Source organism: Tenrec ecaudatus, chromosome 10 (assembly GCF_050624435.1).
Source record: "Tenrec ecaudatus isolate mTenEca1 chromosome 10, mTenEca1.hap1, whole genome shotgun sequence".
Classification (NCBI taxonomy): domain Eukaryota; kingdom Metazoa; phylum Chordata; class Mammalia; order Afrosoricida; family Tenrecidae; genus Tenrec; species Tenrec ecaudatus.
The window spans coordinates 16,003,561-16,030,925 of NC_134539.1; the positions used below are offsets into that span (position 1 = coordinate 16,003,561).

The following is a 27,365-nucleotide window of genomic DNA, read 5'->3' on the forward strand; positions in this document are numbered from 1 at the left end:
GCGTCTCCGTGGCACACACTCTGGTGGCTCTTCTTCCAGTGGCCCCAGGATTTCCCAGTGTGTTCCTGCTCCCGAGATAACCCGTTATTATATGGTGTGATTTTTGTCTTTCAGTAGACTGTACACCCAAGGAAACAAAAAATGACTGGAGCCCATGTCTGTCTGTGTTTGTAGCCCTTGCTTTGTCTTATCCCCATTGCCTGGTCTTCCTCCTATGCTAGTTTTTATTTCTTTACGGCTGCCCATATTGGTCTTTTTATCTTTTTTCTTTTCTTTTGTGCTTATTAGAGCTATTGTTCCCAATCTCTGACCACAGTCAGAAAGTTAAAAATGATTTGTGGTATTAAGGAAAAATATTTTTAATTTATAGGAAGCACAGTGTTTTTCTATTAAATATTTGGCTACAATTTCCTTACATTGCATTGTTTTCTTATACATATTCTGTGTATAAAAAATAGATTAGTGTCCCTCTCGGAGATGATTTTCTAAAAAAATCCTTTCTATATAGTTACCGAATTAAAACGATAAAGCCACAAATAATAGTTTTCCTAGCTCCGCAGCTATAAAGCCTGTCTGTTGTGTGTGCTTTGAGCCCATGACTGTTGGTGGAAGGGAAAACCACGAGAGGAAACGTTTGCCTCCCGCTTTTGGACATGAAATTTCATTCTCCTGACATCTCACGACGCCACGCACCCTGGTGTGTCGCCCCCGTGGTTTTCTTCTGAGTGCAGCAGTCTCAGTGTTTGCCTTCTCAGTTCAGAGCCACTATTCAAGCCGGGGTCTTTTGTTTTCTTTGTTGCTTTGAAAGAGAACATGAAAGTCAGTGTTCTCAGTAGGTTTAGTCGTGAGATTAAGGTGTTACTGATAATATACAAAGACAAGGAAAATGTGAAGCTCAAAAATAACACTTGTTCAACAAAATGTTTTAGGAAAATGTTTAATTTAGTACAGCATAGTCTCTTAGACTTACCCAGCCCAAGATACATAAAGTGCTAATAAGTCAGTGTAAAGTATAGCTCTCTGGCATCGACATATCTCCATATAAAGGTAGAACATAAATTTGTCCAAGCCCGGCACACTGGGTTGTTTGTGGCTATTTAACCAATGTAAACCAGACATCTTTAATTGTGCTTTTATATCTATGGGATTCCTCCCATTCAACTTATGGAACTAAAAATGTGATTGGTAGAGCAAATAGTCTACTATAATTTGAAATCTCCCATATGTAATAGAATTTCAGCATAGCATATCTAAAGAGTTAGCAAAGTTAACTTCATTTCTGTGTTGTACATGACTTACTGTCACTGAAAAAGTTAGGAAGTTGAACAATTGAATTGTTTGATGTGTGAATTGTAACCTAATAAACTTTTAAAAAGGTATGGAGGATTGCAGCATGGACATCAAAATCTATGCGTTTAGTAACGATTTAATCAACTATCGCGTAAAATGGAATCTCCGGTCTATGTGGTTGAGCCATCGTGTTTCTGGAAGTCGGTGAGGCTCCACGGATGGGCGTAGGTATGCCCGGCTCTACCGGCACTTTGTACCTGCTTCTCTGGAAGCAGGGGAGCGATGATTTTCAACTTGGTGTTATTAGGACTTGCTTTGTGCTTTCTTCAATGAAAATTTTTTTAAGTTCATCATTTTTTGAGATTTGTTTTCTGCCACTCAGTAATATTTAGTTACTGCTCGAGGAGAGGCCACATATTGAAAAGGGAATTCTATTTCTCACGAGGTTTGGCTCAAAGAGTGTTTCAGTCTCTAAAGAACTTGTGATTGAAAATGGTCAAGTGTATATTCTTTCCCTTTACTTTAGGGGCTGAGCTGATTATATGAGTGATGATTGCTAGCATGAGATAGAATTTCTGAACATGCTTGTGATACTTTGCCGTGGAGTAATATATATATATACATCATCAAGAAATATATATTTGTATACATTACACATATATTTGCCTTAAATGATCTATTTGGTTGGTTTCAGAAAGACATGTTTCTGCTTTTATAGAAGGCCTTGGAAATAATGGGCTAATAAATATTCTATTCTGAATTCTTACTAAAAATTTGATTTCTGTTTCTTTACTTAGCATGGAAGGAGTATTTGTAGGTGAATATTAGTTTTGCTTACATAAATATCATTTTCTATCACTCTTAGTGGCCCTTAAAATTTAATACTATTAAATTCTACTAATTGAATATGCCTATATGTGTGTGTACTTAACGTTTATTATATAGGACTGGTGTCCTAAACTTCTGGGTAGTTTGAGATGGGAAAAACATTAGTTGTAGGTAGTTTTTGCTGGATATTTTTCTAATGCTTGGTGGTGGTGATAGGGGGAAGGCCTGGAATTTACAATATGGGCTGAAAACATTTTCATTAAACTCCTTCAAATTTATGTCCATAGAAGTTAGTAAAATTTGGAAAATCTAAATTTCATTTTGACCAAGAAAAAAAGGTACTTTGTGGTGTGTGTATGTGTATGTGTGGCAGGGTGACCGGCAGAGTCAGAGAAAGAGAATGACATTGTTATATATTCAGATCAGAAGGTAGCATCTACTGAAAAAACAAATGACGATAAATTTATGTAAAGAGGGTAAGATAACAACAATAATAGCTCATCATATGAGATAAATAGTTGGGGTCACAGAAGGCTCACATCCGTGGAAACAATATAAGCAAACAAAGAGGGAGAGATGCAGTGAGCTTTTTTTGTTTGTTTCATTGCTTGTTTTGGAGAAATAAGAGATAACAGCTAATATTGCCCTGATCAAGGAAAAGATGGTGGTAAGTGTGAAAGGTACCTGAATCAGTTCAGTGCAGCTCAGCAAACACTGCTGGAGTCCTGTGGCAGATTGGATTCTGTGCTGTCCTGCTAACCACAGGGCCAGCAGTTCAAAGGTAACGGTGTGATATTGATTCTATACTCTGATGCTTTCTTCTTTTGACTCAGGAGAATTCCTTTGTAATAGTTTAACATATACTTAAAAAAAAACAATGAAAGCTTATTTGAGTTCAAGTATTCAGAAATTATGAGCTGTATGGATCACTGTTTCAAAAATTATCCCATATCTAAAAAGCTAATTTAATTAAAAATAATGGTATTTATGATGATGATTTTCTGAACCTGTTTTCTCCACTACTTTTAGCCATATTCAAAGTGCCCCTTAATAGCTTTACTTTTTTTAATATATTGGGTCAGCCTTTCTATTGTATTTCAGCAGGAAGGGCCAATTTGCCAAATTTTAAATATGCATGTTTGGATATATTAAAATACATAATACATAAATATATGTTTATATATATAAACATTATATACATAATATATATATTTGAGAGACTGAAGTAAGCTTTTATTTATTGCTTATCTTTTTGAGCAAGAGTGAGGGAAAAGGTTTTGCAGAATCAAAGTAAGAAATGATAATTATCAAAGAAACAAAAGAGTGTCATATTCAATTAAAACATAAATTTATTTCAGTTAGTAGATTGTGAGGTATAGTATACTAACGAGTATATTGTGGAAATATTAGGTAATCATTTGCCATCTAATTTTTCTTTTTAGTTAAAGATATTTTATACCATTCCTGACCCCTCGTTAGTAATATACTAAGGACTATTAGTCCCAATTGATCTGAAATTTCTTTGAATACTCTTATCTTTTCAGCCTATTTGTCTACAATGATCATAGATGTACCACTGGTATCTAGACTAATCGTTGGTTCATGATAGGTGATTAGTAAATGTTTCTTTAACCATCATCTATCTATATAGCCAACATTTCTATGGTACTTTAATTTGAGGGTAGCAAGCTCTTTATGTGAATTATGTCCCAGGCCACAAAAAACAGTCATTTTATCTTACAGTTTTGTCTTTCTAAGGATATTTAGGGTGAAAGAATTTGTCACATCAAGTTAAACATTCAACCAAAGCTTACTCTTTATCTCACATAATAAAAACGTTAACCCAAAATGAAAAACTTGATCTTTTACCTTTGGCTGGCATTTGTTATTCATCATGTGGTTTTGCTTATTTAGTGGATAGAGTCTATCTCTTAAAAAAATTATTTACTTTGTTGTTGTGAGTACGCACATCAAAACGTACACTAGTTCAACCTATTCTATCACTGAGTAGTACCATTCAGTGACATTGAATCGCATTCTTCCGACTGGGCAGGCATTCTCAGCCTCTTTTCTGAGTGGCCCCGCTCTCATCAACAGACATTAACTGTTCTCTAAGGTTCCTATCTGATCTCTTGAGTTTCCCTTATCAGCTGGATCCCACATCAGTAGTTCTTAAAAACCATACTGCTGGAGGGAGATTTTTATTTTTTCTTTCTTTTCTTTTCCTCTGGTTAAGTTAAACTGGTTGAAAGAGTTCTGAGGATATTTTTGTTTTAAGGTTTAAAGGCTATTTCAGGGTAAGAGTTATAGGCATTCACCCCACCTTCATGGCTTCTAATATGGAGTATATGAGAATGTGAAATTTTGTCCCATGTTTCCCCTCTTTTGACCAAGTAAATTTCTTCTTAAGAATCTTTGGTCAACATGTTCAGTAATGGTTTGGGGCACCATCCAATTCTTTTGGTCTCATGGCTAAGGAGGCAGTTGTTCATGGAGACGATACATACATTCCATATTGCTTCCTAGTTCTGAGTTCTGTTGCTCCAGGTGAATAGATGGTGTGTCTTGGATTGCCAAGATTTAAGACCCTGGGTCATTGGTTCTCTACCATCCTAATGCCACAACCCTTTTGTACAGTTCCTCATATTGTGGTGACCCCCCCAACCATAAAATTATTTTTGGTGCTATTTCATAACTGTCTTTTTGCTACTGTTACGAATCGGGTGACCCCTGTGAAAGGGTCGTTCAACCCCAAAGGGGTCGTGACCCACAGGTTGAGAACTGCTGCCCTAAGTACTACACAGTGAACTAGAAAGTAGAACATAAGTGCTAAAGATAGATTCGGTCTTTATTTGAGAATGCCTTATTCATGAAAAGGCTATTGGGAGAGGATTATCTTTAGGGACAAAATTTAAATGAAAAGAATGTAGCACTTAAAAAACACTTTTGCAACAAAAGAAAACAAAACAACGGGACCTATCTGTAGGCAACTGGGCATCCCCTTAAGGAAGGGTCCCAGGGAGGAGATGAGCCAGTCAGGGTGCAGTGTAGCACTGATGAAACATATAACTTTCATCTAGTTCCTAAATGGACCCCTCCCCCACCCCGCCCCACTATCATGATCCCAATTCTATAGGAACTGGAAACATAGGGAATCCAGGACAGATGATACTTTCAGGACCAGTGGTGAGAGTGGCAATACCGGGAGGATTGGAGGGAGGATGGGTGGAAAGGGGAACCGATTACAAGGATCTATATATAACCTCCTCTTTGGGGGATGGACAACAGAAAAGTGGGTAAAGGGAGAAGTCAGACAGTGTAAGACATGACAGAATAGTAATAATTTATAAATTATCAAGGGTTCATGAGAGAGGGGGGAGCAGGGAAGGAGGGGAAAAAAGTGAGGAGCTGATACCAAGGGCTCAAGCAGAAAGCAAATGTTTTGAGAATGATGGCAACAAATGTACAAATGTGCTTGACACAAGGGATGGATGTATGGATTGTGATAAGAGTTGTGTGAACCCCCTTTAAAATGATTTAAAGAAATACAATAAAAACAACTCCCTGCACTCTCAGCAACAAAATATCACTTTTGCAATACTAATAAAAATGAAAGCTTTATTATTAAGAGCAGTAACTCAATGTACTAGAAAAATGTGTCAGTTGTCAAACAAGGACAGTTTTCTGGACATTAGTTGGCTTATAAACTTAATTATTAAGTAAAATTTTTACTGGCTATATTTTAAGATTATTAGCCAGTTATCTATGCAGAATGACCTAAACATAATTGTACCTTTCATGCATGGCTAACCTTTTTAAAAGCCTTGACAATAATGAAACTACTTCTTTCATCTTTTAAAACAATCTACACTACCCAATGTTTTCTGTATTATCTGACCTTAAATTGTGTAAATATTGAAGTTTTACATTAAAATGGAAACCTCTTATAGACTCACTCCTTACCAAAGCTTATGAGTGGCAAATGATTTTTTAAAAGGTAAGATTAAGCATGCCTCGCTATTTAAATGTTGGTGCCAACTCATTTGGTAGTGTATTTTTGGCATCTTAATGATTCATTTGGTTTCCAGCCATTGTACGAGATCTCCTGTAGTCCTAAGGCACTGCTCTCCCAGAGGAATGAGAGGATAGTCTCTTTGAATTCAGAGTAGGCCTTGGGAAATGATGGGTCTGTTTAGCCAGCTTTCCGAGTCATTTTGTATAGTTAGAAACCTTACGAAACCCTATACTGCTTTGCCCCTCCTGTAACTGATTCAGGATTAGAGGAGCCAATTAGGTACTCTGTTGGTTCAGTAAAGAGTTAAAAAAAGATCTCAAGATAGTTTTAATAGGAGGGTAAGTCAAACAGTATTGCTCTAAGATCACAGAAGCATATTAAACAAAGATATCAAAATGTGAAGCTACTGCTTCTGGCCATATTCCCTATCTGGGTCTGTCCACTTTAAAAAAAAACCAATTTATTAAGGGCTAATACAACTCTTATCACAGTCCATATATATACATACATCAATTGTATAAAGCACATCTGTACATTCTTTGCCCTAATCATTTTCTTTTTTTTCCCTCCTCTTTTCTTTTTTTACATTTTATTAGGGACTCATACAACTCTTATCACAATCCATACATATACATACATCAATTGTATCAAGCACATCCATACATTTCCTGCCCCAATCATTCTCAAAGCATTTGCTCTCCACTTAAGCCCTTTGCATCAGGTCCTCTTTTTTTTTTCCCCTCCCTCCCCGCTCCCCCCTTCCAATGTGCCCTTGGTAATTTATACATCGTTATTTTGTCATATCTCGCCCTATCCGGAGTCTCCCTCCCCCCCTTCTCTGCCGTCCCTCTCCCAGTGAGGAGGTCACATGTGGACCCCTGTAATCAGTTCCCCCTTTCCAACCCACTCACCCTCCACTCTCCCAGCATTGCCCCTCTCACCCCTGGTCCTGAAGGTATCATCCACCCTGGATTCCCTGTGCCTCCAGCCCCCATATGCACCAGTGTACAACCTCTGCCCTATCCAGCCCTGCAAGGTAGAATTTGGATCATTTTAGTTGGGGGGAGGAAGCATCCAGGATCTGGGGGAAAGCTGTGTTCTTCATTGGTACTACCTCGCACCCTGACTGACTCATCTCCTCTCCTAAACCCCTCTATGAGGGGATCTCCATTGGCCGACACTTGGGCCTTGGGTCTCCACTCTGCACTTCCCCCTTCATTCAATATGGTATGTACACACACACACATACACACACACATATACATATATCTTTTTTTTTTTTTTGCATGATGCCTTATACCTGGTCCCTTTGGCACCTTGTGATCACACTGGCCGGTGTGCTTCTTCCATGTGGGCGTTTTTGCTTCTGAGCTAGATGGCCGCTTGTTCACCTTCAAGCCTTTAGGGTCTGTCCACTTTTGAAGGCAGTCTTGACACTGTGCATGAATCGGAATCAACTCGATGGTAGTGAGTTTGGAACCCTTCTTCCAAAGAGTTTTATGCTCTTCAGTGGACATTGAGACAAAACAACCGTTTGGGCATCCTTGAGGGACTCAAAATTATATTCCTTTGAAATAACAAAAAGAAGTCTGAAGTGGCAAGATCAGCCCTGGAGGGTGGGCTGGGTAGGTTTTCAGATGAAATTTTCTATTTTGTTAATGTTTTCAAAGGACTAGTTTATTGGCTTGTTGATTTTTCCATTGTTTTTATTTTCCATATTGTTTGTGTCTGCTATGATCCTTATGATCTCTTTCCTTCTTTTATTGGAGGGAGTGTGTTGTCTGTGTTCCATTTCTTGGAGGTGTTGTGTTAGGATTTTGATTTTAGCTTTCTCCTATTTTTGTATGTGTGTGTTGACAGCTATCAATTGCCCTCTGACTACTGCTTTTACTTTGTCCCAAAGGTTTTAATATATTGTGTTATCATTCTCAGTTGTCCTAAGAAATTTTAAAATTTCCTCCTTTATTTGCTTTATTACCCAGTTGTTTTTGAGTATTTTCTATGAGTTTGTCTTTGTGTTTCTGTTCATTTAAAAAAATCATTTTATTGGGGGATCTTACAGCTCTTATAATAATCGATTGTATCAATCACCTTTGTGCATATGTTGCTATCATTATTTTCTTTTTTTTTTCTATCATTATTTTCAAAGCATTTCCGTTCTACTTTAGCCCTTGGTATCAGCTCTGTTTTTCTGCCATGGGGTAGCTGGTGGTTTTGAACTGCTGACCTTGAGTCTAGCAGCCCAAAGTGTTACCATTGTGCCACCAGGGCTCACGAGACCATTTCTGCTCATTTTACGGACTTCTAGATTTGTGTCTTTGTTGAGGTTTTTCCTTGATGGTCTGTCTTTCCTTGAGAGTGATGTATTGAAGTCTCCTGTTATTATTGTCAATGTGTCTATATCCTTTTAAAATTCTGATGAGATTTCCTTAGGGCAGCCCTCTCTACCCCTGAAGGATGGTGTAATGGAAAAAAAATTCCATATTGTGATGGAAAAAAATTCCTTGATACAACTCTCTTGTCGTTTTCTTATTAATCCAGTTTTCCAGTTTCATACTTCTTCATAATAAGTCCTTAATCCTTTGAGAAAAACCTATTAAAATTAACTCTCTGAAATCTCCCTCCCTTACCCCCTAAAAGTATCTTCCTAACTTTTTTTCTTTTTAAAAAACATTTTATTAGGGGCTCATACAACTCTTATCACAACCATACATATACATACATCAATTGTATAAAACACATCTGTACATTCTTTGCCTTAATCATTCTCAAAGCATTTGCTCTCCACTTAAGCCCTTTGCATCAGGTCCTCTTTTTTTTCCCCCTCCCTCCCCACTCCCTCCTCCCTCATGTGCCCTTGGTAATTTATACATTGTTATTTTGTCATATCTTGCTCTTCCTAACTTCTTGAATTAACTTCTCAGCCTTGAATTTACCGTATCTACTTGAGTATAAGCTGACAAGCATATCAGCCAAGGCACATAATTTTATCACAAAAATTGCATAAAAATGTGCTGAAAACCTCAGCTTATACTCGAGTTTATGCAGTAACTGGCCTAGCAAATCAGGGAAGCCACTATAGCCACTATTTTGATTGGACCATTTTTTTAGGAAGACAGCCTAACAAGATTAAGACTCCTGTGTTTCCAGTGGAGAATTCTGAGGGGCCGGCCTCAATCCCAACTACTACGTGGACACCTGCCCCTCCCCCCAGAAGAATTTATTTCAAAGGAAGGCACTGAATCGGCAGCTCTGGGAGAGTGACAGATCTGATTGGAGCACAGAGGAGCAGATGAAGGGGGAGGAGATGAGAGTGGAGCACATCTTGACCCACCAGACCGTGAGGACGATGTTCCCAACTAGAGCAGCCAGTCCACAGAGAGAACCACATGGCTGGCTCCACTATGAGACACGACATCCCTCACTGACTCACAGCCCTACAGAGGACAACACCAGAGACACTGTGGGAATTGTGCCCTATCTGATCATGCCACACCAAGGCAAAACACTAAGGGGGTGCAACAGAACAGCAAGGGAATGGAGTGGCGAGGTCCCCAGGGAATGCCGAAGGTGGACTTTGGGACCAGGGCTTGGTGCCCCAACAGACTGGACTGGAAAACACTCCTAAAGGCCAACAAACAGTCCTTGAACTACAAGCTTTTCTTTCTCGTTGTGTTTTGTTTTGATTTTTTGTCATTGGTTGTTGTATATTATTGCTTGGTTTTTCTCTGTCTTGTTTTTGGGCATGGTATCATCTCCACAGGTCTGTCTAAATAAAATAGGCTGGATGAACAACCAGGAGGAGAAAACAATGGGACTGACAGTTCTGGGGGACATGGGAGAGGGACTGGTGAGGGGAAAGTTAGTGGTGTTAACAAATCCAGGGACAAGTGAACAGCAAGTGATCCAAATCGGTGGTGAGGAGGGTGTAGGAGGCCTGGTAGGGCATGATGAAGGGTAATGTAACCAAGAGGAATAACTGAAACCCAAATGAAGACTGAGCATGTTAGTGGGACAAGAGGAAAGTTAAAGGAACTAGAGGAAAGAGCTAGGAGGCAAAGGGCATTTATAGAGGTCTAAATAAAGGCAAGTACATATGTAAAGATATTTATATATGAGGATAGGGAAATAGATCTATGTGCATATATTTGTAGGTTTAGTATTAAGGTAGCAGAAGGGCATTGGGCCTTCACTCAAGTACTCCCTCAATGTAAGAATACTTTCTTCTATTAAATTGGCATTCTATGATACTCACCTTTCTGACACAATCACTGAAGACAAAGCGGGTGAATAAGCAAATGTGGTGCAAGAAGCTAATGGTGCCCGGCTATCAAGAGATATAGCATCTGGGGTCTTAAATGCTTGAAGGTAAACAAGCGGTCATCTAGCTGAGAAGCAACAAAGCCCACATGGAAGAAGCACACCAACCTGTGTGATCATGAGGTGCCGAAAGGATCAGTTATCAGGCATCAAACAAAAAAAAATCATATTGTGTGCTCAATTCCGATACGATTGCTGAAGACAAATGGGTGCATAAGCAAATGTGGTGAAGAAAGCTGATGGTGCCCGCCTATCAAAAGAGATAGTGTCTGGTGTCTTAAAGGCTTGAAGTTAAACAAGCGGCCATCTAGCTCAGAGGTAACAAAGCCCACATGGAAGAAGCACACCAGCCTGTGCAATCACAAGGTGTTGAAGGGATCAGGTATCAGGCATCATCAGAACAAAAAAATCATATTGTGAATGAGGTGGGGAGTGCAGAGTGGAGACCCAAAGCCCATCTGTAGGTCACTGGACATCCCCTTACAGAAGGGTCTCAGAGAGGTAGCGAGCTAATCAGGGTGCGATGTAGCAACAATGAAAAATACAACTTTCCCCCACACGGAAGCAGCATACCAACATGGGTGATCATGAAGGGCAGAGGAGACCAGGTCTCAAACAACAAAGGCAGGGGTGGGGGTGGGAATCACATAACCGTGAATGACGGGGAGTGCGTGATGGGGACCCAATGCCCATCTGTAGACAACTGGACATCCCTTGCAGAGGGGTAGTGGGGAGGAGATGTGTCACTCAGGGTTCAGTGTAGCAACAATGAAACTCAAAACCTTCCTCTAGTTCTTGAACGCTTCCTCCCCTCCCAATTATCATGACCCCAATTCTACCTTGCGGACCTATTTAGATCAGAGGATGTACAGCGGTGCAGTAGGGATCTGGAAACACAGGGAATCTAGGACGGATGAACCCCTCAGGACCAGCGGTGGAAGTGGCGACACCAGGAGGGAAGGGGATGTAGAAAGGGAGAACCGATCTTGGAGATCTAGGGGTAACCTCCTCTCAGGGAGATGGGCAATGGGAAGGTGGGTGAGGTGAGACGCCGGGCAGTGTAAGATAAGATAAAATAATTATTTATAAACTATTAAGGGTGCAGGGGGAAGGGGGGAGCGGGGAGGGAGGAGGAGGGGAAAAAAAGAAACCGTGCTGATTCCAGGAACTCAAGTGGAAGGTGAATTTTGAGAATGATGAGGGCAATGAACGTATAAGGGTGCTTTTCTCAATTGTTGTATGTATGGATTGTGATAAGAGTTGTATGAGCCCCAATAAAATATTTATTAATTAAAAAAATACAACTTTCCTCTAGTTCTTAAATACTTCCCTCCACCATCATGATCCCAATTCTACCTTACAAATATGGCTAGACCAGAGTATGTACACTGGTACAGATAGGAACTGGAAACACAGGGAATCCAGGGCGGATGATCCCTTCAGGACCAGTGGTGTGAGTGGCGATACTGGGAGTTTGGAGGGAGGGTGGGTTTTAAGGGGGAGCCGATAACAAGGATCTACCTATGACAGGGAAAGATATGACAAAATAATAATTTGTAAATTATCAAGAGTTCATGAGGGTGGAGGATGCGGGGAGGGAGGAGAATAATGAGGAGCTGATGCCAAGGCCTTAGGTGGAGAGCAAATGTTTTGAGAATGATGAGGGCAATGAATGTACAAATGTGCTTTACACAGTTGATGTATGTATGGATTGTGATAAGAGTTGTATAAGCTAATAAAATGATATATAAAAAAAGAAAATATCCACTGGAAAAATAGAAAATGATTGTATATGAAAGACATTCTTGTGGAAGCATACATTATTAAAACTAAGATTCATGAGTAAAAAAAGACTCGTGTGCTTAAGAGAACTTCTCAGCAGCCATACTGTTCACAGAGACCTGATTAAACATGGTTTGTTTAGAATAAACCTATGTATGTATGAACTGGAACATATATGCAGCAAAATATTTTTACGTACCATAATATTCTTTTAGCTAGTCAAAGTTTCCAAAGACTCATTTAGCATTTTATATTCTAGACCTCAGGAAACCCAGAACTCAAATAGGGATTAGCAGTATAGTTTGGTCTAGCACTTATAAATTAGGGCTGTAAATAGGACAGTCTGTTGTAGATCCTAAATCTCTCCGTTATTCTCTTGAAAACTAGTAATTAGCTGCATCTATGACTCCAAATCCAAATATAGATGTTTCATTGTTTTCTTGGGTTTGAAAGAAAGGGAATTTTTGAATGACGGGGATGATTTCGTCACGCCAGTGAGCCATTTTATCTGAGTTTATATGCTTACAGGCTAACCTGATTATGAATTAATGGGAGAAGTATGGCTCACACAGTATAATGAAACAACTCCAATCCCATGTACCAGGCCATAATCAAGCATCGAGTCTTACAAGAAGAATGATTGTTGAAATAGGAATTTAGTTTGCAACTTTAAATTAAGCTGGTACTAAGCATGTATCTTGTATTTAACTATTTTATTTGTTACTTGTTCATACAATGTTATTGAGAGCCTGTTTTTCTTTTTAAAAACCAGTCATTGTAGTGCTTCTGGGAATATCTTATAAGATTTGTAATGGACTATGATCAAAAGGCACTTTTGCTTCATAGCCCCTGCCAAGTGCAAACTCGTGGGTCAACGCATAAAAACAGCCCAAACGAGTTTTTCTATCTCCTTTGCTTTCAGTCAAAGGCTGAGATCCATGCAACAACTCCAGGGTCAACTTTTGGTTCGGTCTTGCCTCTTCCCATCCAACTCATTCTATTCCAGTCTAATTCATTTCAGTCCAGGCAGTCTCACCCAATGCAATAGTACCAAGGTTTGGCCATTCTATTTTCTAATTACTTTTCCAGAACACTGACTCCTGCCAACCGTCCTTCTCCCCCACCCAGCTCCCAACTCTCCTGGTAATGCAGTCACTTCTCGAGGAGACGGCTGCAGTCCCTCGTATTGTTCTTAGGTTTTCCTTCTCAGTGCCACCTGACAGTTCACCACAGAACTGCACGTGCTGACTTTTCCTGTTTTCCTTAACTTCTTTGTGTCTGCATTTCCCCCCTATAAAATCAGGGTAATAATTAATAATAATAACAATAGACTTTCCCCCATGCGGTTGTTGTGAGGATAAAAACAACTGCTACGCTGGACACTGGGCCTCCACTCAAGTACTCCCTCAGTGCAAGGACACTTTGTTCTATTAAACTGGCATTCCATGATGCTCACCTTCCCGACACGATCGCTGAAGACAAAGCATAAGCAAATGTGAAGAAAGTTGATGGTGCCCGGCTATCAAAAGATATAGAGTCTGGGGTCCTATAGGATTGAAGATAAAGAAGCGGCCATCTAGCTGAGAAGCAACAAAACCCAAATGGAAGAAGCACACCAGCCTGTGTGATCATGAGGTGTTGATGGGATCAGGTATCAGGCATCAAAGAACAAAAAATCATATTGTGAATGAGGGGGAGTGCGGAGTGGGGACCCAAAACCCATCTGTAGGTAACTGGACATCCCTTTACAGAAGGGTCGCGGGAAGGAGACGAGCCAGTCAGGGTGCAGTGTAGCACCGATGAAACATACAGCTTTCCTCTAGTTCTTTAATGCTTCCTCCCCACACTATCATGGTCCCAATTCTACCTTACAAATCTGGCTAGACTAGGATGTACACTGGTACAGATAGGAACTGGAAACACAGGGAATCCAGGGCAGATGAACCCCTCAGGACCAGTGGTGAGAGTAGCGATACTTGGAGAGTGGAGGGAAGGTGTGGTAGAAAGGGGGAACTGATCACAAGGATCTACGTATAACCCCCTCCCAGAGGGACGAAAAAAAAAGTGGGTGAAGAGAGACAGTGGACAGTGTAAGACATGACAAAATAATCATAATTTATAAATTATCAAGGGTTTGGGGGGCAGGGAGGGAGGGGGAAATAATGAGCTGATACCAATCGCTTAAGTAGAAAGAAAATGTTTTCAGAATGATGATGGCAACAAATGTAAAAATGTGCTTGACACGATGGATGGATGTATGGATTGTGATAAGAGTTGTATGAGTCCCCAATAAAATGATTAAAGAAGAACAACTATATAAAATATATACTAGGCAGTGGTAAGTCCTCAATAAATTGCTAATGAGACCTGGTAGTGTTACAATAAGCCAAGTAAAAGGCACGATTCAGACAGAGGAGGCTTTTTAATAAAAGATTTTGATAGCTTTTTATACTTAATTGTGCTGTATATGTCTATACAAAAAATCTGTAGCTTGTATAATACTTGACCTTTTTACATGTCTTTTTTTCCCCCTAATTAAAAAGGCTAAGAAGCACCAGGCCTTCCTAGTAGAGACATGTGAAAATAATGTGAAAGAATTGGAATCGATCTTGGACAGCTTTTCTGTGTCGGGCCAGTGGACATCAGGTTAGTTGAAGGTGTAAGATGACAGATGCATCTGTCAGTGTTCCAAAGTCACGACACTTGGGGCATCGTGCAGATGCCTCTTGTAGTCCCTCATCTCAACATGCTTTGATTTGATGACATGATCAGGGCAGTTCTCACAGCGGTCAGTTGGCCTAGCTGGCTGAGAAAGGGTGACGGAATGGGGACCTGCTGTTGTCCTCGCTGAACTTGATTTACAAGGGTTGGGGTCTGTGTGATTGGACAGACAAGGGCTCACTTGCTGTGTTCTGAATCCAACTGAGAAAAAAGTCCTTACAGTCTACCTGCAAGGGGAACAGATGTTTCCATCAAACTGAGCCAAATTCTGAGGCAACCTTCAGCAACTTAAAGGTCATGCATTCCAAAGGTTGTGCAGGACACAGGCTGTAGCACAGTGCATGTTGTGAACCGGCTCTTTCCCATTCGATTCCCATTACCTTGCACACATGCTCTTCAGATAAGAATGCTTAGGAGAAATGTTTTGGATTTAGTATTAACCCTCTTAATAGAATAAGTTGTATATCAGGTAGACATATTTGGGGATCTAGCAAAATGTTAGTCATGGATGCCGCTGCCCATGATTTCTACTCTCTTGAGAATTTTGTGATCTTCTGCATTAAGAATTCGTTCTGAAATAAGTCTGACCCACCAGCTGATCTTTATGTAGCGGGACAAAATTTCCATTAGTCCAAGAAATTCAACAGTTTACTTAATTTAGAGAATTTGGTTGATCTCCTGTCCTGTGACCAGTGTGACCTTTTCCACCTTGTTTTCTGTTGCCTCCAACCTCCCAACCTCTTCCTAATTATTCTCCCTGCTCCCACCCTTGCTGCCTCTAATGTTTTCTCTCTAACTATACAGAGTGATCCTTTGCAGTTTAGAGGCAGAGCAGGAGCCCGAGTGAGCAATGATTTGTAGATCCCTCTGTGGGCTGCCTTTAGCCTCATGACCCCACGCTCCTCTTTCCTCTCTCTTTGATCTCTGCTGATTCTTTCTTTCTTTTCTTCCTTCCTTCTCTCTCTCTTTCTCTCTCTCTCTCTCTCTCTCTCTCTCTCTCTCTCTCTCTCTCTCTCTCTCTCTCTCTTTCTTTCTTTCTTTCTTCTTATTGTGGTAAAATACCCACAACATAAATTTGTCATTTTAACCACTTTGATGTGCACAGTCTTTTCCCAAGCAGCCTTCATCACGCCTCCAGTTTTGTGCAACCACCATCACTGTTAGTTTCCAAAACCTTTCCTCTCTCCACGCAGCACTCTGTATTCTTGGAGCACTGGCTCCTCTCTCTCCCCCCTCAGCCTGGTGACCTCACGTCCGCTCTGTGCCTCTGTACAGTTAGCAATCTAGACATTTCATCTAAGGGGACCCCTCTAGGATTTGTCCTTTGTGGCTGCCTCGCTTCACAAGGCATGATGTTTTCCAGGCTCATTTGGGTCATAGCATCTATCGGAACTTCTCTTTTTATGGTGAACTAATATTCCATTGCGCAGGTAGAACACATATTGTTTATCCACTCACGCGTGTGTTGATGGACACAGTTGTTTGTACCCCTTGGCTGTGGTGGACAATGCGGCCGCGAACAGTGGTGTGCGGGATCCTGTCGGAGTCCCTGCATTTGTTTGTTTTCTGGCCCGTACGTTCGAGTGTAATTGTTGGGTCATATGGTAATTCTGTGGTGAACTTTTTTGGGAGTCCCTGCCGTTTCTTGGAAATGCTAAGCAGGCTTTTGTCTTGGGGGTGGACATGCTGGCTATTCCTTCATCAAGTTCTTTATCCCTGACATCCCGCCTCACTGGCGGTCTCCCATCTTCCAAGGCTGTGCTCCACCTCACCTTGTCTGCATTATGTACTCCCATGGCCGCACTTTATGCATTCCGCCCCCCTGCTTTCAGTGCTGTCAGACACTGCTGATGTACTTTGCAGTGGCTTTATTCTTACACCTGAGCCCCAGAAGGGCGAGGAGCTCGGCCTCTTTCCCTTGTTAATGTACTGTAAGCACCTAGATCAGGACTTGGTACAAAGCAGGCGCTCCAACATTTGTTGAATTAAAGCGTGCCTGAATCCATATGGGGCTGAGGGTCTATTCACGTTCTCACGGTGGAGGTGACGGTGGTCGTGGTCATGAAGCCTTTCTCGGTGGCAGCAGCCCACATGGCTGTCCCCAGATGGGTCTCACGGTCAAAGATGTACACTTGCACATGGTTTATCTGGGATGTCATTTTGGTCGCCGGCTATCATTAGATAAGACACAGGGTTTACTTAAAACTTAACCAGGGACATGTGTTTGCAGTTTCATTGGCACGCCACCCTCATGCAACTCGGTAGTACAGCCATACCAAGAAGAGTTGTACAGTCTTTACCACAATCAATTTTAGAACATTTTCTTTTTCTCCGTACTCATTGTTATTCATGTATTTTTTCAATTCTGACAAAAATATGCACAACAAACCCTTCTCCAATTCAACAGTTTCTACACGAATAAGTCAGTGCCACTGAGTGTCCTCTGGTTGTTGTGCAGCCATGACTGACATTGCTCTCCACATTTTTCCACCACCGTGAACATGAACACAGTGCTTTTGCTCAGCAAAGCAAAAACTCGTCCTCCTTCACCCATGGTGACCAGACGGCACTTGGTTTTCGTGACGTGGTATTCACATATCATACGCTCCCATAGTTCAATCTCTTAAAAAGAATTGTATATACAGCATCACTATCAATTCCGATTCTCCCTATTTGCTCTCTACTTTTCATTGAAACTGGAGTACTTCAGCTCCTCATGTCTCACTTCTTTCCTGGTGGAAATTCTTATAGGAGAGAGGGGGGGGCGGGGGAGAAAGTAAATCCTTTCACTCTTTGAAGCCATGCAGCCTTTCTGCCTCAAGCATTTCCTTTAGGACAGTTTCATCTCTGCCTGAGGGGTTAGCACACATCTGCAATGTGACTTTTCCTTCATGGGTTCATGAAAGAAAGGTTTTCTGTGGTTCAGTCCTGGGTCTTCCTCGGGGTGGTTAACTTCATGTTGACTGAGAGCCTTCCGATCTTTAGCCTTTCTTTTAGGAAATTATTTGTATGTGTATTGTGTGTGTGTGTGTGTGAATATGTATGTTATATACACACATATATACTAGAAGCCTTAAAATTTTGTGGAAAATTGGAATGGAAAGATAATGACATTTTCCTGTGAACTTTTTGATTCCTCTTCTATATGTTTATGTGTCTGTTAAAGTATACACATATACATCTATATATACACACATACACAATATATAACCATATATATGTACATGAGGGATGTACATATTACATATGCAAACACATTTATATAGTGGTGCCACAACTAAGCACTTCATTGCTAACCGCAAAGTAATTCAAACTAGTCAGCCTCTCAGCAGGAGGAAGACGTGGTGATCTGCCTGTGTGGAGATTACACTCATGGAAATCCTATGGGGCAGTTCTACTCTGTCCTGTAGGGTTACTATCAGTTGGAATTGACCTTCAAGATTTAAATTTATATTTAAAGAGAGGGGCCTTAGAATATAGTGACATCATCTGTTGCCTTTATGCACTGCCAGTGAGTTGATGATGACTCTCAGTGACCGGATAAGACAATGAAGAATTGCCCCTGTGAATTTCCAAGAGTGTAAGACTTAACGGGGTAGTCTTTCTCCAAAGGAGTGGCTGGTGGTTTTGAACTGCTGCCCTTGCAGTTGGCAGCCCACTGTGTAACCACTATGCCACCAGGGCTCCTTTTGTTGCTCCTACCTTCAGTTCTGGAACCCAAGAGAGTAACTTTATTAAGAGGGCTCAGTATTCTGGAATGGCATCAGGAATCAGTGCCAAACCATTATTCACTGGCTTTGTAATACAAGGAATGCCAGACAGTTTGGTTTTAGGCATTTCTAGCAGTACCTACATCAGCTCATAGTGACCTTAGAGGACACAGCAGATTTACCTCTTTGGGCTTCTGAGGCAGGAAACCCCTTCTTTTTCCTGCAGATTGGCTGGTTGGTTGGAACTGCTGTCCTTGTGGTAACAGCCCCACGCATAACCTACAGGTCACTGAGTTGGGATCGACTCAAGGACAGTGAGTTTGTTTTTTTTTGAGAGGAATGTTTTAGTTGAAAGTTAGAATATGCTTCATTGACTCAGAGTATGTTAAAGATAGCTAATAGTGAGAATAAAGGGCGGATAGGCCTTATTTCACTTTGTATTGATTGCTACTATTTTCCAACTACCTTTTGTAATCTTTGTGTTCTATTTTCTTTGGATTTCTGTCTTGTTTTTATTTGCCAAGATTTTCTTTCTTTACAGTTATTCTTCAGTTCCATAGGTTTCTCTATAAATAGGGTATGAATTCTCATGTATCTTAAAGTTTTAAAATATTCTAATTTAAAAAATCTATTGCTTCCTCCTTCCATCTTTTCTTTTTCACATATATATTTTTTTATTTATTGAAACTTTTTAGTCAAAAATGGTATCATTTGTCTCAAGAGTTTTACAGCTTGGGTTTTTCTGATGGCCTGCTTTTTTGTTTTATAGATTTCCTGTGAACTAGTAATTGGATCTGTGATCATGGAAATGTGATCTTTGCTATCTAATATGCATAGCAACTAATAATCACATGTGGCTAGAGTGATTGAGAAATTGAAAATTTAATTTAATTTGTATATTAATTTCAACTTCACATGGAGCTCATAGCTACTGTACGAATGGTGCAGAACCTGGAATTTGATCTAGACGGGACCTAAAACCCAAACTAAACTCACTGCCATTGAGTCCATTCTGACTCAGAGTGAACCCCCCTACAGGACTGTCCCTGTGGGTTTCAGAGACTATGAATCTCTATGGGAACAGAAAGCCTCATCTTTCTCTTGCAGAGTAGCTGGTGGTTTTGAACTACTAGTGTTGCAGCCCAACTTGTAACTTCCTATGCCACCAGGGTTCCTTAAGACTTGACCCAGAGATTTGATTTTCTTTCACTTCACACTTCTGCTAGTTTGTCTCTGAAGTGTAGGTGCAACTCCTTGACTTCTGCCACTCGGGATCCGACCATCCTCAATGGATGCAGGGAGCCCAGTTTGGTGGCACCATTTCCCACTGTTACTCTTGGCCTTCTAACACACACGGCTTATCGAGTATGCCACGGCTCTTCTCATCAATGTACTTCTCAAGCCGTGGTGAAGGGAGTGTTTTTTTGGATGGATGATCAGGACTTGCATAATAAATCTTCTCCATATGTTAGAACAATTATGAGCCCTTTCCTTAGAAATTCCAGATCTGATACTACTCCTTGAACAATAACGGGACGTTTACTCATGAACACAGTGAAGAAGACAAGGTAACACACCAACACAATGTTTACATATACGGTTTCTAAAAAGAAAGCTGAATTTTCTTAGTCATCAATGCGAATTCAATGTGTAGATTTTATCAGGTTAAAAAACATTTTAAGTTTGCTATCCAATTTTTACCGGATGATCAGAAATCACCATTTAACAATGATTTATGACTTTTATCTGTTTTGAGGATGACTTTTCATGTTCTACAATGTATTTAAAAACATATATTTTAAAAAGTAGCCTGCTTTTTTGTCTTATATTACCTCTCATTGTTTGCAATTACACCCTTTTGGGAGATTGGAATACACCAGAGGATAGCGGAGATGGTGGAGGAAGTAGACCTACTTCAGTCTTTAGAACTCCATGTCTCTTGTGCAATGGTGGGCTGTGGAGATTATAACAACAGCTCAAAAAGTAGTTTGACAACACAGTGGACAACTGCAGTACCTCAATAAAGAAAACACTACCGTTAAAAATGCCCAAAGATATGAACAGACAGTTGAGTATTAAATGTCATTAAAATGACTAACCAACACATGAAAAAATATTCATGGTCAGTAGCCCTTGGAAGATGCAATTCAAAACAATGTGAACTCACCTTACACTGACAATGCCAGACAGTCTAATTAAAAAGAAAAACAGGAAACCACAAATGCTGAAGGCGGCACCAAGGGACTGGTGGATCTGCAGCCATTGTGGAAAGCAATATTGCGCCACCTAAAACAACTGGGAATAGAGATCCCATACGTACGAATCAGCAGTACCTCTGCTGATTATATGTCCTAAAGAAGTAAGAGACAGAACATGGGCACACGCTGCCATGTTCATTGGAGCACTGTTCACAATAGCAGAATGTTGGAAGCAGCCCCAAGCCCATCAGTATAACATTGGACAAAGAAGTGTTGGTACATACGCACGACACATACTCAGCATCACTGAGAAACAATGGTGAGCCCATGGGGCAACTCCCACATGAAGAGGCCTGGAGAACATTATGAAGAGGGAGCTCGCCACTCACGAAAGGCCTAATATGGTATGCGTGGCAGTTACATAATCTCCTGTCAACTTGTGAAGGGATGGAGTCTAGCCTGCCAATCAGGTCGCAGCTTCATGACCTCATTTGGAGGTGTAGATAAATAGCTCACTGGAGGCCAGACACATTCTCTTTGTTTTGTCTTCCTGCTGAGAAGACACATGGAGCCACGTGGAGACCTCTGCCAGAGCTGAGATGCTTCCATTACTGGATTCACAAGACTTTCCACCCACTGGCCTGTGATCTTCCTGCATTCAGTGTCATTGCATGTGTTGCATGAGTCTGAAGAGGAGCTTACAGACTGGTATCAGACATGTGGGTTAATATCGGACTTATGGACTTGATCTGGACTGGGCTGGGATGTTTTCTTAATATACAATTATTCTTTGATATAAAGCCCTTTCTTATACATATGAGTGTCCATGAGTTTGTTTCTTCAGTCAACACAGTATGAGACCACTACAAACACTGGCATACCAAAGGCAACAGACTGGAGTTTCCCATGGGATGGCGGGTCAGGGAGGGAAGGTGAACAATGGACTAGAAGACTTGGGTGTAAAAGAGGATGGAGGCCCATGCGATGGAACAGAGATCTCAGGGGAGGGTGGGAGACAGGGAGGGATGAGTTGATGAGTGGTCTGACTGTTGATTTCAGAGTGGATAGTCTGAATTTATAAATCCCTATATAATGCATAATTTAAAAAAGTAGTTTATATCCGAGTCACCTAAAACGTATCCCACTAAGACTTACAAAAAGAACTCCCTGTCAGAGAAGGAAAAGTCAAATATTTATTTCCCACTAAATCAAGAGAATGAAGAGTGCTATGCCTGCAGGCTGTCCAAGATGGAAAACTGTGAGACCTGGAAAAACAACTAGCAGAGTTGAGGTGGAAAGGACACAGGTAAAAGACGGCTTGGAGCCTTTTCTCTCATCTCACTGCTTCCTCAAGTCGGTAAGCTAAACTTCTAAAAAAGCCTGGCGGGAGCTCACCCAGAATTGACACCTGCTGAAGAGCGCAGAGAGAGAGCCAGGTAGAAGTGAAGTGACGAACAGCTGGCGCCCACCACAGAGACACGCGTGAAGGGTAAGAGAGAGGGGTTGTGTGTGTGACGATTTTGAGTTGGTCTTCCAACCAAACCAAACTCACTTGCCATGGAGTCCATGTTGACTCAGAGTGACCCCCTGTGGGTTTCCAAGACTGTCACTGTTGACGGGAGGAGAAAACCCAGTTCTCCTGAGGAGCTGCTGGTGGTTTTGAACTGCCGACCATGCGGATCACAGCCCGCCTCCTAACTACTTAATGAGCTATAAAGTTTTCTTGACAACGTCGGGTCTTCATTTGGACTTTGACCCCTGAGGAGTTCACTGTGGTCACTGTTCTAACCTCTTCATAGCATAGCTTTACGAGTCCATGATTTGGGGGTGATAGTGCAGTGATAAGAATATTATTAAGTTAAATAAAATCAGTCAGTGGGGTCCCCGGCCCAGAGTGACCTTTTCATTTTTATTTTCAAGCATCGTGTCCCGTTAAAGGGCCAGTAAATATTTCTTTTTATAATCGATGAAGCTGGGACATCAAGCAGACTTTGCACTACATCTGAACTTCATTGTGCAAATATTTTCAGTTTATTTTGTATAGAATATAAGCATGTGCAAAGGTCAGTAAGGAGAAGGCATTTTGTCCCCTTGCCCCTCAACACTCAAACGAAGGTGATTTTATTCTTCTGAATTGAAGAGGACGCTTCTTTCTCCATTATTGTGAACGCCAGCATATTTCCCGAGTGTCCTTCAATGATTTATTCATAGCCTCCTTGTGTAGCAGCAAAAGAAAAGAATTCTACATTCCTTTTTTTTATCTTGTGCAAGAGAGCCATTTTTTAAACATATATTTGGTAAGGCCCTTAATAAAATTTTTAATGAGTTGTCTCTCCATCTCACAGTCACTTCCAAGGCCACTGTGTCCTCTATTATCACACCCCAGAGCCCTGCCTCCCCCGCCCCCTCTTCTTTCCTCGATGTATGTCGTTTCCACGCTACCTTTGGTGGTTGAGTGAAATGCTGTTCTTCTGTTGAAGAACCCCTAAGTTGTGTGCATGTTTAAGCTATTTCTTAAATTCTATCTGCATCATTGCAAGTAACACCTGTATTCCGAGATCAATAAAATGGCTCCATCAGTAAGCGATCTTCTGTTCTCTTTCCCCCTCATTTCTTTTTGCCTTTATTAATACTTTCTTCCTCTGACACCCCCAGAGTTCCATAGCTCAATGCTGAAAGAATGGAGGAAGGACCAACCGTGTCTGATGAGTGTGCCTCCTTCTCTATTGAAGTGTTTAGGTGATGAGTGTGCCTCCTTCTCTATTGAAGTGTTTAGGCTGAGGAATACAGCAGGGAGAAATAATGGAAAAAGTCAACTGTGTTCAGTAAGGCTGCTTAAACGTTAAATCTGGTCTCTATATATTTTTTACACTCTTTGAAGAGTAAGATACAAAACAATACACTTACAGTGTTCTTTAAAGTGAGACTTTTGATTATTTTGGGTTGAATATGTTAACTATATCTGATCCTGCGACCTTGATTAGTTCAACTAACTTAGTTGTGGCACAAGAAAATGAAAATGGTTTGAGGGCATGATGTGGAAGTTACACATATTTTTACGACGAGTATCAATTTTAAGGGTTTTAATTGAAACATGATGTGGACCTAGGTAGATAATAGCGTTTAAAAAAGTATTTATTTCACATTGTAACTTGAGAATTTTAAGGATCGAAGAGCCAGTTCCAAGCATAACAAAATGATGTGCTCTTGAGTTGGGATCTTATGCTTTAAGAAATCCAGTGCCGAATGAAAGACCTTACTGATCAGAGACAAAAGGGCCAAGTTAGTTTTAACTCCCGGCGACAATGTTAGTTTATCAAATTGGTTAATTGTTGGATAATATGTGTGTGCAAGCTATTCAGAAATTCAGTGGATGTGGAGGGAAAAAAAGAAAAAGAGCTAGCCACTAGCTACAACGTGGGCTTCATTAAGGTAGAAAACAGCCATGAATTTGAACTTGGTATCTTACAACTTTAATGTGATCACTTGTTTCGGAAGGCTAGCCAGCAGCATACAGGGTAGGATGCGACTCTACTCAATGTTTCATGAAGCCTTTTTTTAGCTCTACCTAATTGTGATACCTCTGTTACTGTTTGCTTAGCTTTTGTCTCTGGGTGACTTTCAGAGCTTTATTTTCATCCTCTATTTTTCTCCAGGCATCCACAAGGACAAAGATAAACCTCCCAGCTTCTCTGTCGTCCTTGAGACTTTGAGGCGTACCTTGACAGATTACCAGAACAAGCTGGAAGATGCATCTAATGAGGTAACACTTGCGCTGTTTGGCTCCACGCATATAGCCCTGGGCCTGCAGCAGTACATAGCCCTTGCTTGTTACAAAGGTCAAAAGATTGGGAATATTGAATTGACAGCTTCACTGATAGAAAAAAACAAAGTGTCTGTCATCGCGCATTCTTTAACTGTGGCTTAGAGTCTTGCCCTATGTTTACTCAGGCCACCCTTCATCACACTCTTATTTTCAAAGATCTAGATTGTGTCGCTTCTTGGTCTTCTTAATTTGTCAATTCTAATTATATTAAAAAGAGGCACAATCTATGCAGGTAATTTATATGAGTAAGTTAATATTAAGCTGAATTTCAATGTTAGTGTGTTTATACGATGTTTGGAATAGCTTGTGGAAATTCAGGCTTTGTCACTGTTTTATTCTAAGACTTTTCTAAATTGTGGCAATCTCAATAAAAATTAAGAAGTCTTAAGGAAAGAAATTAATTTTTATTCTCTAAAGGGAGTGCAGTGTTGTTAGAAGTTTTTAAAAACAAATAACCGTTTGATGTAGCCTGGGAGCTTTAACTTTGCTGACAGAAAAAGCTCGTGCTTCTGTTTATTATCTCATTTGTATTATTTAATGTGTGGGTTAGTAATTTTCTTGGGTATTAAAATGTTTTATGAATACGTGCTTTAAAAATTGAAGTTTGTTTAGTCACTTGTTGTCAAATTAGAGCGTAGAAAGTACTTACATTAAAGGCAATTAGTGAAAGAGCAGATTGTTTGAACCAGAGACAAGCCACATAGCTTGGAATTTGGTGGTTAGCCTTCTGTGTCTGGCTTTCTTTCCTGCGACACCAGGCTGGGAAACCATGGCATCTCACACTTGAAAAAGAGGGCTGTTTTGGTTTAGTCTAAGGCAGCGAACAAAGGAGGACAAGTAAGTCTTCTGAATGTCCTCTGTGAGCGTTCAAGAGTCACAAAAGGAAGTGACCATTGAAATAATTAAATCTCCATCAGGCGCAGTCCTGCCCAGTCTTTCCCAGGGAGACAAGACAACCTGCATTGTTAGTGGTTTGCAGACCTCTTCCAAGGCGAGGCGTGGGTCTGGAAGCTGCAGGGCAACTGGGAACATATGACCCACAGCGAATTGTTATTTGGGAGGATGGATGTCACATGATCCTGAGCACACTTGAAAAGTCGACTCAGCAGGCTTTGGCTTAGCGATGAGCTTTGTCGTGAGCCAGTGCCAGAGACAGCAGTGGGGAGACCAAGGGGGTGACTGCAGAGGAAGCAGAAAGCGCCGTCTGACAGAAAGAAGAATGAACTGTCAAAGAGAAGAAATCACAAGCAGAGCAGCACCAACTGATGACCTGCCACAGGCTTCCCAGTAGGACGGCATGTGACTGACCCCGAAGTTGTCATAGGGAGCAGGAGACCAGTGAAGACCCTCATGATGTACAGGAGGAACAAGCTCCTGCCCTGTCTCCCCCACCCCCCTCCCTTATAAATGCCTGCTGGCATTTTGGTCCAGCTGGATTTTCAGAATAAAGTTATATTTGTTTACAGTAAGAATGAAGTCTTTTGCCCAGACATCTAGCAACAGCACGAGAACCTCCCTGACATGTTAAGCTTGAATGCTTTCTTTTCTCTTTAAATTAGAGAAATTCTTCATGAAGACTGGTTAACTATTCTCGAAACACTCCTGTTTAAGGAGGGCACAGAAAACATTTAAAGATGAGCTTTTGAGTCACACATCCTTGAAACATGTTAAGAAGTTGTGTTCTCTCTCTCCAGCTAACCAGCATGAACAATGCTAAGGAAAAAGTATCGAGTGAACTTAATTCTACCAAACAGAAGATAGAATCGCACACTAAAAATGTCAAGGTATTATGTTTTAGTGAACTTTTTATCCTAAGACACAAATACAGTTGTTCAGAATATGTTTTTAACTAGAGGTATCCAAAAAAACATATTTTCTTTATTTAAATTAATATAATTGGATAAAATTTTACTGGCTTTTAGCCAAAAGCCGAGCAGTGATATATTTGGATAAGACGCTAATTAAAAAAACCCTGCTGGTCAAAGTAACAATAATGCATGGCATTCAAAAAAATAAAAGTTGATTTGAAAGTGTGCCGGTTAAAGAAAAAATTATTTTCCAGATAATTATCATCTCATAAGATAAAAAGGAATGACTTCAGACTTAATACCCAGCATTAGATGTGTCTTAAGAATGCTTTATGTAAGTACATCAGTAATCAGTCTTTGGCATCAGTTTCCATTATTTTAGGGAGGGACTCTTGTGCTTCTGCACACCAGGCCTGGCCATGGGCTGCAGCCACACCTGGCTAACGTCCAGAACAACAGCTAATTTTATTTTCTGCGCCGGTTTTATGTCCTGCATCTTGGCAAAATGGTCCGGGGCAGCTCGCAGGGTTGATCAGTATTGTAGGAATTTTATTGTGCTGGCTCATGTTGAATTTGTCATGGGTACACTTCAATCGGATTTGCTAAGCCTAAGGAATAAACAGTTCAGCAGAATTTAATATCACTTAGTTGAAATTTCTATTAGTATTTAGAATACCATTAGAAAGTAAATGTTCTTATATGAGATTTAAGGAATTTATTTTTAAAATCTTATTAAATGTTTTAAAAATGTTGATTGGCCAAATTGTTTTTTAAAATGGCACACAAATAAAACTCCCTTTGAAAAACCTTTTTGGAAGAGGAATCTTATGAACATTTTCTGTAAATGTTAAGGAAGCCCTGGTGGCA

The 27,365-nt window shown here is 40.6% G+C and overlaps 1 protein-coding gene across 1 annotated transcript in view; it reads left to right on the forward strand.

Annotated features, from left to right (window-relative positions):
• Window positions 1-27,365, forward strand: part of CCDC171 (coiled-coil domain containing 171) — a 292,925-nt gene that overhangs the window by 68,220 nt on the left and 197,340 nt on the right. Inside the window, exons 12-14 of the mRNA XM_075559944.1 lie at window positions 14,779-14,881; window positions 24,521-24,627; window positions 26,385-26,474. Coding sequence (XP_075416059.1) covers window positions 14,779-14,881; window positions 24,521-24,627; window positions 26,385-26,474 — 300 coding nt within the window. The remainder of the gene's footprint in view (window positions 1-14,778; window positions 14,882-24,520; window positions 24,628-26,384; window positions 26,475-27,365) is intronic.